We start from the raw sequence: 10735 nt of genomic DNA, 5'->3' as shown, positions 1-10735 counted from the left end.
AATATAGATCTGTCAATTAGGCAAGTTTTTTTTAAGATTTGGAAAGCAGAATAAGGTCAATCTAGAAGCTTGGCAATAGCTTCTCAGATTTTTTGTTGGCCCTGGATTAATTACTGAAAGTTTAATTTCCCTAACCAAACCTCTTTCTAAAATTTCAAAAAGTAGCTAAACTAGAATTTTACCCATACTTTAGCTTGGGCCCCACCATGAAAATCTTGCTAAAAGGGTTGTATTCAGAATGGGAACTGTATAGGAATGTGTTAGAATTCTAATAATTAAAAGTGGAGCCTGTAGGCTATTACCCTTAGCAAAGTAATAATTCAGTTTTTACCTCCTATGTTCATTTCTCTTGAAATATCTTTGCGGGCCTTCAAGACTAAATATATTTTACAGTGGCCCTCATTTTTTTGTCGTAAATTAAGGGACGACTTCTAACAAATATAATTAATTTCTCAGTAAGAAAAATCAAAGGTTTTTGGAACTGGAGAAAGATCCATTTGACTCAACAATAGGTTTTAAATTCAAAATGCCGCATGTGTTTTTTAACGGTTGCATTTAACTATTTAAACGCAGCCGTTGGACCCATGTGACGCATCTACTTGCAGCAAAAAGCGGGAAAATTGACGGATCGCGTAAAAACGCCCGTTTAAAACCCAGGGAAGGGTTAATGAACCAAACAAAAGTTTCTCAGATGGCAAAATATATGATGCATAATGTCGTAACTTTTCGAAGAAATCGATGAGAATTCAGCAATATTTGCTTTTGAAGAATCAGGAATAAATTTGAAAACTTATATGATACCATTGATTACTAGAGAAGATAAGATTTAAAACATCAATGGGAGTACCTCACCTTGCAAATGAAGTTTTAAAATATTCTAAAAATTGTAGATACTTACGAAGGATCCTTAAAGATACCTTGAATCATTTGGAGGAAATCACCAAAGAAAAGTTCTTTCACAAAGGTAGGGTAAGACACCACTGTCCATTAAATTAAGCTTTGTAAAGGGTAAAATTGTACTTTAGTTACTTTTTGCAATCTTGGAAAGGGGCTAGGTTAGGAACATGAAACTTTAAGAGATGGGTATACATGCTAAATTATGTCCCAGGAAGGTATTTTGAAGTACTTACCTCCACTCCTTCTCCCTCTAGAGATCTACAGAAAATCTGTAGTATAAAAGTGAAACCTTGCAAAATAGATCTTGTGCTTAAATGAAGTAGGCTGCAATAAAATTGTTTTCAGCTTCACAGCTGCTCAATACCAATTTATAGGGTCTTAAAGATATGGAGATACATTTCCTAAGTTTTGAAAAAAACATTGATATGGCTTAAAATTCTACTCTGATAACAATAATTGGTAAAATTCTAGCTAATTGACTTCTTGCTATCTTGGAAAGGGTTTAGGTTAGGAAAATGAAACTTTCAGGGATGGGTCTACAGGCTAAACTATGTTCCAGGAAGGTATTTTAAAGTACACACCTCCACTCCTTCTCTCTCTAGAGGGCCCTGAAATTTGCCTAAATGATGGGTCTATACCTATTGAAATTTTGACAAAACAACATTTTACCTTAATTTTCAGTTACCAGTTGCTTTTTCTCTGCCTTTAGTTCTTAAAATGCAATTCTTGTTATTTGAGTAGCCTAGAATTTTGAGCCATATCAATATTTTTTTTTCATAATTTATTAAATATAGGCTATTTGCATATCTTTAAAACCTTATAAAATGGAATTGAACAAAATTATGAAGCTGAAAACAATTTTGATATACTTCAATTAAGCAGAAGATCTATATTGCAAGGTTTCACTTTTATAACACACTTATTTTTAAAGGTCATCAAATGTCAGGCCCTCTAGAGGGAGGAAGAGTGGAGGTAGTTGCTTTAAAATACCTTCCTGGACATACTTTAGTCTGTAGATTTGTCCCTGAAAGTTTCATTTTCCTAACCTAAACCCTTTCTGAGATAGCAAGAAGTCAATTAACTAGAATTCTACCCAAGAATTTTTCAGAACTAAAGTCAAAGAAAAAGAAAATTAAAAGAAAAAGAATGGTAAGTGAAAATTAAGGTAAAATGTTGTTCTGTCAAAATTTCAATTGTTATAGATCTGTCATATAGGCATATTTCAGGTTCTCTATAGGGGCAAGGAATAGAGGTAGGTACTTCAAAATACCTTCCCAGGACATACTTTAGCCTGCAGACCCATCCTTGAAGTTTCATTGTGTTGCAAGAGCAACACTTTGGTTTTGTCCCGTTTTTTTTTTTTTTTTTTTCCTATGCTGCCGATCTCAGGTTATTCCTGGAAACTGGTAAGGGTCTAACCTGTGCGGTTTTTACAGAAAGTGTGGACCTCAGGCCGGATTGATGAATATGACATTCCATTTTGGAAAGCTCCATAGAACTCTTGCCTGGGGCCAAAAAGGATGGTTTTTGCTTGTCCTCGAGCCAGAGCCTATGGTGTGCAAAGTGAAGTGGAGTTATATAGCCTATGTCAGAGAGGAGTATCTGAAGTTGTGCAGCCAAGCTTTTGTTTCATCAAACCACGTTTCTGCTTTCAAGTGGAAAGCTCCATTCTAGCAGGCAAGCAGGCAGGCACCAGTTTCAAATTGAAGATGGACTAAAATCTATAAGTGTTAAATATATGCGGTAGTTCCCCAGTCCCACAGCCAATATATCTTCTTTGAGTGATAAATATAAAAATTTACAGAAACAAAAAAGTGTAATTTTCCCACAGGTCTGAAAGTGCTGCCATCTATTGTTTCTAGCCATTTCTGTTCGTGATTTCAGCTGACTTTACCATTCTTTTTTTTCTACTTGGGATTGCAATAGAGAAATGGTATCAGATATACCTCTTAAACTTTAAAAGTTCTCTCATTGCTAAAGAAATTAGAGCTTATCCTTTGCTCCTTTTTAAGTGGTGGTGTTAGAAAGTTGGCCTCCAGCAAAAAAGTCAACTTTTGAACTAAGACAGATAGAATCTTTTTTTCAATGACAATCGATAGACCTTGATGAGCTCAACAAAAATTCCTTCATGACATACACCAGTTTGAAAGTTTCAAGGGGTTGACAACTTCAGTGGTAAGGTACACACTTGAACCAAAAATAGGACGATACCAATTGTGAGATATGTAGGGGACTTCCAAGCAACAGTCGATTATTAGCTTATAATCATCTTTGGCAATGAGGGGTTTGCAACTTTTGCTGATTGGTGTACCTATTATCTGTTTCTGGTGTAATTGATGGTAAGAACAACTTGGTTCCCGATTGTAAGACATGTAGGGGAGTTGTAAGTAATAATCGGCTGTTAGGCTACAATGACTTCAGTGACAAGGGGTTTGGAACTTTTGCTAGTTGGTGTACCCATTATTTGTTTCCAGTGAACTTGGATGTATATCATGGGAGAGGGACTTGTAAGTAAGAATCGGTTGCTAGAGGAGGCTCACGAGGGGCTACAAATTTGTGCAAATTGGTACACATCTATGGAATCAGGGACCCATAAATTTCCTGTAATGACTCACCATCCAATAATAAGCAATCCTGGATGGCGAGTCATTACAGGAAATTTATGGGTCCCTGATGGTATTTTGATCCTGAAAAGTTACAGATAGCTTTATAATACCAACTAGATTACATAAGATAATGTTCCAAGTTTCCATCCATCACAATGTCTACAATTGAAAAGGATAAAGTTCAACCGGCTGCAAAGTGACATTTAGGGGCCTAGTAAGTAATAATCGGCTGTTAGTGTGGACCTCGGGCCGGATTGATGAATATGACATTATATTTTGGAAAGCTCCATACGACTCTTGCCTGGGGCCAAAAAGGATGGTTTTTGCTTGTCCTCGAGCCAGAGCCTATGGTGTGCAAAGGATAAAGTTCAACTGGCTGCAAAGTCAATTTAGTCCCTTCTTCCAATATTTTTTTTTTTTTTCAACCCTGAGGAATAGCCTTTGATCATCTGATTACTGATTGTGTTATTCTTTGTCTCTCATGGAAGAGGGACTTGTAAGCAAGAATGGGTTGCTAGAGGAGGTTCATGAGGGGCTACAAATTTGTGCAAATTGGTGAACATCTATGGTATTTGATCCTGAAAAGTTACGGATAGCTTTATAATACCAACTAGATTATATAAGATAATGTTCCAAGTTTCCATCCGTCACGATGTCTACGATTGAAAAGGATAAAGTTCAACTGGCTGAAAACTCAATTTAGTCCCTTTTTCCAATATTCTTTTGCTGTTGTTTTTTCAACGCGAAAGAATTTGATCATGTGATTACTGATTGTGTTCTTCTTTGAATATGCTGTTTTGAAAGCTTTGATAATTTTGACAACTTCAGCATTTAACCGATAGCAAAGAAACAAAACCAAAGTGTTGCTCTCGCAACACTTTAATCGGCAAAGCCGAACAAAGGTTGCCGCAACACTTCACGTTGCCCAGGCAACGTAGGTCTAGTTTTCCCTAACTAACTATTCCTAACCTAACTATTTTATAGGCTAAATAAATTTCTTGATGAGGGGCTTTTTGATATCTAGGAAAGTTGTTTGTCAAATAAAAGTATCAATGATAGAATTGTGTAAGATACCCAATAGTCAGCCATTTAATATATTTGTTATTAGATAAATCATTGTAAAATCTCAATCATACTACCTAGAAAGTGGATTGTTTCATCATTAAATGTGTCAAAGTTTTCTGAAATATTATCTAATTAGCTTTAATAGTTTAACTTAGGACAATATCTGCAATTTTAGTTATGCTGATAGAGAACAATAGAGCTTAATCTTGGCCATACATTTAAAACTCAAGTCTCATCTTAGAAAATACTGTCTGATCAGCATTTTAAGAGCTTGATAGGCTCTTAAGGTTAGAACAACCAAACCACAGACCTTGACAACCAAAATTAGAAAACAAACCACATACCCTTGGATAGATTTGATCTAAGACAAATGTTTTGAAACAGAATGAATATATATAAATAAGTGTAGAGGTATTTTGTCTAAATTCAAATGTAGAAAAACTAGACATGTTCCAAGATTATAGTCAGCCAGTCTTGACTGGCCAAGTCCTTACCATCAGCCAATCACAACTATCTAACCCCAGGTAAATAATGTCCAAGATTAGAAGGTTGCCATCTATGTAGCCTATAGGGTAAAAAAACAGTATGTAATTTAGAAATATTATGTAAAACTAAAACCACACGCCTTGTTACCAAAGAGAAATTGAAAAGAATTATATATATCAATGAATAGCTAAAAATCTAAGCTATGTATCAGTATGGTTATTATTAAACCATACTATAAACCATAAGATCAAATAGGCTATTTGAAATTATTAGTTTATTGACTTACCTACAAGGACCTCTTTTTGGAACAATTATCTTATTTTGACATATATATCCTTTCAGTATTTCAGTTTTATTCATATATTAACATAAAGCTGATTTTCTTCTGATTCTAAAAATATAACTTTTATTACCTTAAATTGCAGCTTGGAGCAATATAAGGATTTTTCCTTGTAGAAACTCCAGAGTTGATAACACATGACACATAGTTGAATACATACACTTGACTAGTGGTTTGATGTTTCTGATTTGAGTGCTTCCCAGTTATACTTCCATTCTTGTTTTGACCATTTGTTGTCAAGATGGTTCTTAAAGCTGTCTGTGGTTTGGGCGGCAATGGTATCTTGCAGTAATTTGTTCCAGAGGTTGGCAACACAGTTGGTAAGAAAATGGGTGCTTTGAGGAGAAATGCCTGGATAACTTCAAGTTATGTCCCCTTGTACAAGAACCCTGAGATGCCAGAGGAAGAAGACCAGGAACTGCCTTTGAATTAATAAGTTTATGAACCAGAATGGCATCACCCTGTCTTCTTCTGTAAACCAGTGTTGGGAGTTTCAGCTTGCATAGCCTTGTAGGGTAAGGGAGCTCATGCAGTTTACTCACCATCTTAGTAGCTCTTCTCTGGACATCTTCAAGAATTTTAGCATCTTTTTTAAAAAAGGGGGACGCAAGGACCATGCCTGTCTCAAGCCTCAGCTGAACAAGTCCCTTATACAAAAGGCTCAGAATTTTAGGAGAACGGGAGGAAATTGTTCTTTTTATGAGCCCTACTGATGAGCTAGCTGATGCTGCTGCCTTCTTAGCATGAGTGCTAAATTTAAGATCATTGTCAACAATTACTCCTAGGTCACGTTCTTCCAACACTGGAGAAAGGAGCTGACCGTAAAGAGAGTAAGTTGTATTGATATTCTTGTGCCCAAAGTGTAAAGCATGACATTTTGACACATTGAAAGTGAGTAGCCAAGATTTCACCCACACGCTAAGGAGATCAAGGTCATTTTGAAGTTGGGAAGTATCTTCAAGAGTGCTAGCTGGACCAATTACCTTGGAATCATCAGCATATAACGTCATCCTGCTTTTAAGCGCTAGAGGAGCATCATTTATGAAAATATTGAACATGGTGGGGCCAAGAACACTACCCTGTGGAACCCCACTTATAACATTCTGAGAGGAGGATAGAATAGGATTGCCATCTTCATCAAACAGTCTTACATGCTGAACACGATTCCTCAAGAAATCAAGAATCCATTTAAGAATGTTTCCTCCAAACCAATAGATTGTAGCTTAAGCTCAAGTCTCCTATGACAAACTTTGTCAAATGCTTTTGAAAAATCAAGGAGGATCATGTCAACAGGGATTCCCAACTCCAGTAGTTTTGTAATATAGTCATATGACTCAAGCAGATTAGTGTCAACTGATCTGTTGCATCAGAAACCATGTTGAGAGCTGTTAAGAAGATGATTCCAATCAAGATGCTCAATAACTGCTTTGTTGACAATACGTTCAAGAAGCTTAACAACAACAGAGGTAATACTAATAGGCCAGTAATTTTCCACAGAATCTTTCCATCCCTTTTTGTGAATGGGGGTAATATATGCCACTTTCCACTCAGCAGGAAGCTTTGAGCTATCAAGAGATAGTCTAATGAGTTTTGAGAGTGGGTATACTATTTCTGTTCTGCACTCATACAAGAGATGGGGGTGGAGGCCATCTGGCCCTGCAGATTTATTTACATCCAACAAAGCTAGCTGTTTCATAACAGTCTCCTCAGTCAGCTCAGGAGAGCATTGGTGGCATAGAGGTGGCATTGGTTGAGTAACAATATATGAGGGGGGAGCTGGGAGCTTACTAGCAGTTTCTGATGTAAAAGCTGATGCAAATTGGTTATTTAGGATCTTGGCTTTTTATAGCTGGGTCTGAAACTGTCTGACCATGATGAGTCAAATCAGGGACAGAGTGCCTATTTTGACATTTAACAGAAGCATACTGCCAAAACAGCTTGGGATTATTTTTTATATTTTCAGCTAACCTTTCTTCATGTCTCTTCTTCAGTTGTTTGATGGAATTGGTGGCCTCATTCTGTGCCTTTTGATACTTCTGATAGTTTGCATCTGTTTTCTTTTTTCTTAAAGTGTTTCCAGGCTTGATTCTTCCTATTCAGTAGTTTGCTAGTTAGACAAGTCATGAAGGGTAGTGTTTTTGCCTGTCTCCTCCAAAATGTTCTAGTGTGAGCCTTTTCAAAAACCAGCAATACAGCTTTGAATTTCTGCCAAGATTCTTTGATATCTGAAGTGAATATGGTATCCCAATCAAAGTCAGCAAGTCTTTCAGAGATACGCCTGTAATCAATAACTTTGTGTTGTTTAGGAAGAGGTTGAGTAGTAGACAAGCGCGATTCATGATTATTGCATGATATTTATTCTAAAAATCACTAATATTCTCTAACATCACTATAATCACTAGTATAATTTTTTCTTTTTAATTGCCTGTTAAAAGTGAGACCACATTTTAAATTCATGCTGACAAATTTTTGGTGAAAATTTCACAAAGAAGGTAGGGCTATTGTTATTACCCTCCCATTGCATGATGCTGTAGTAAAATAGGGGTGGTACTGAAACCTATTTCTATTTTTCCAGAATGCCAAAGAAAAGGGGTCTTTCCCAAAAATTGGTCTTTTACCCTAGGAAATATACAGCCTGCTGTCAAGATTAGGAGCCTATTGTCAATGTATAGGGAAAATTAATTATAATATCTGGCCAAGATTGGGCACTGGAGAAGTACTAGGGGTCTTACCTTAGAACAAGAGCCTAGACTTAAAGTAGGTTACAAGAAGGCATTTTGAAGTAGCTTATTTATGTATATTATCTTAATTACCTTAATTTGCACTTCAGAGCAAATTTGTTGTGAGAACTGTGATGCTCTGTAGTTGATGATGGTGATAGATCTGGTTGCTGTGCTAAGGTCAAGCGACAAACCATAGGGACTAGAGAGTGCTGGAGAGGTGTAATTTAAGCCCACTTGGTAATGGTGATCACATGGTAGGTATGGTTCAAGGACCATTCTCCAGCGATTTAGAGTTGGCACCACCACACAACAGCAACTTCAGACAGAGGTGTGAGATGGTTGGGTATGACAAGCCACATCATCCTCCAAGCCAACTCTATTGTCTTCCACAACTGTTATGGTAGTGAGGGCTGGCAGGGATTTTCCCACTGGAATCTCCATGGTTTGGCCTCCCATTCCTTGTCGAGCCTCTTTTTGAATTCCTTGGGTGAGGTTGCTGAGACTGTTTCTTGGCTTAGTTGGTTCCAATTGTTCACCACTCGCTGGCTGAAAAAATCTAGTTGGACTTTGGTGTTAACACTGGATTTGAACAGCTTTTTGAAAAGTCCTCATGTTTGCTTTTGGTGGGGAGAGAAAGTGAACAGCTTCTGATCTGCTTGCTGGAGGTACCTGTAGGTGAGCAGCATGTTGTTACGCCTACGCTGAAAAACGAGTGTTGGGAGGTTAACAGATTGTAATCTTCTGCAGTAGGGCTGACTGCATAAACCATCGATGCATTTGGTGGCTCTCCTCTGGACACCCTCAACAAGCTGGATGTCACTCTTGTAAAAAGGACCAGCAAGGCATGTTCCAAAATCTAGGATTGGCCTGACCAGAGCTTTATATAATTTCAGAAAAACTTTGGAGAATTGACTACTGACGGTTCTTTTCAGGAGTCCCAAATTTGCATTTGCCTTTGAAACTGCTTTAGCAGTGTGCTTGTGGAATTTTCAGCTGTTATCCAACAGGACTCCCAGGTCTCTACCACTACTAAAAGTAGGAATCAAGACTGTTGATGACGTTTTGCCATTGTACATAGTGTACTGGTGCTGCGGATTACCACGGCTGAAATGAAGAGTGATGCACTTTGAGATGTTGAAGGACAGAAGCCATTTATCTGCCCATGCTTGAATTTGGTTGAAATTGGCTTGTAGGCTAATGTTTTCTGCAGTACCAAATAGCTTGGAGTCGTCAGCGTAAAGAGTCAAATGGTTTTTTGTTTCAGCTACCAGGTCATTGATATAGATGAGGAATAAGGTCGGTCCAAGGACAGTTCCTTGAGGGACGCCACTCAGAACTTGGCAAGGTGTTGAATAGATCTTTTCTCCGTCCGTGGTAAAGAGCCAAACCTTTTGCGTTCTGCCACCAAGGAAGTCCATTAGCCAGTTGACTAGTTTCTTATCAATGCCCACGGCTGTAAGTTTGGAGTGCAAACAACTATGGGGGACTTGGTCAAAAGCTTTGGCAATGTCTAGTAGAATTAGGTTGACAGGAAATCCTCTGTCAAGAAGCTGAGTAATTAGCTCTTAAGTTTCAAGTAGGTTGGTTTCGACTGACTTCCCGGGGAGAAAACCATGTTGGTTGTCCAAGATAATGCTGTTGGAAACTAGGTGCTTGAGAAGTGTGTCATTGACAATTCTCTCTAAAACCTTAGTGACAGCAGATGTAAGGCTTATAGGTCTGTAGTTTTCAGCTTTAGACCAGTCACCCTTTTTGAATATGGGTGTAACATAAGCAGTCTTCCATTGTGAGGGAACAACTCTGCAATCAAGAGAAAACTGAAATAGATGGCACAAAGCAGGGAAAATCTCGGTGGCTGTTTCTTTGAGCAACCTCAGGTGGATTCCGTCGGGGCCGGCCGATTTGTTGGCATCAAGGTTTTTTAGCCTCTTTTCCACCATAGGTACAGTGATAACAACCGTACTCATGGGAGACGGTATGAGATATTTAGGAGGGGGTGGATGCTCACTATCTGGTTCTGTTGTGAAGACAGAACCAAACTGGTTGTTTAGTAAGTTTGCTAGTTTCTGGGTGTCAGTCACTTCTCCTCCATCATCAGTAGTGAGGCGTTTAACACAGCACCTAGCGTGGTCTTTACTAGAGACGTAATTCCAAAACTTTTTTGGGTTACTCTTGCATTCATTGGCAAGTCCAAGCTCAAAATTTTGGTACAGTTGTTTAGTTAATTTTCGTAGTCTGTTCCGAGCTTGAACATACTTTTCATAGTGACCAGGCTTATCTCTTTTTTCCTATTCACTCTGGTAAAGGTGTATTTAAGTCACATTTTGGAAATGTCTTTGACAAAATTCTAAATGAGCTGCTTTATGCTACCTTGGAATGTGGTCAGTTTAGAAAAAAAAATTGGGGATGGATCTACAGTCTAAAGTCTGTCCAAGGAAGAAGTACCCATATCCACCCCTTCTCCCTTTTGAGGGTACTGATCTTTGACAAGCTTATTAAAACTTTGTATAAAAGTGAAACCTTGGAATATAAGTCTTTTGTTTAGCCAAATGAAGTCAAAGAAAAGTATTTTCAGCTTCACAACCATGCTCAATCCCAATTTCCAAATTTATGAAGTT

At 37.8% G+C, this 10735-nt stretch overlaps 1 protein-coding gene across 2 annotated transcripts in view; it reads left to right on the top strand.

The window, feature by feature from the left end:
* The first annotated feature begins 713 nt into the window (after nucleotides 1-713).
* LOC136039192 (dual serine/threonine and tyrosine protein kinase-like) overlaps nucleotides 714-10735 on the top strand; it is a 100242-nt gene continuing 90220 nt past the window's right edge. The window contains exon 1 of one of the 2 annotated variants that reach the window (XM_065722713.1): nucleotides 714-964. In XM_065722713.1, the coding sequence (XP_065578785.1) occupies nucleotides 838-964 (127 nt within the window). In that variant the 5' untranslated portion in view covers nucleotides 714-837. The remainder of the gene's footprint in view (nucleotides 965-10735) is intronic. The other variant, XM_065722714.1, reaches the window with a different exon arrangement.

The sequence above is a fragment of the Artemia franciscana genome, chromosome 19 (genome assembly GCF_032884065.1).
Source record: "Artemia franciscana chromosome 19, ASM3288406v1, whole genome shotgun sequence".
Taxonomy (NCBI): Eukaryota; Metazoa; Arthropoda; class Branchiopoda; order Anostraca; family Artemiidae; genus Artemia; species Artemia franciscana.
This window is presented reverse-complemented; position numbering and strand designations above follow the sequence as displayed.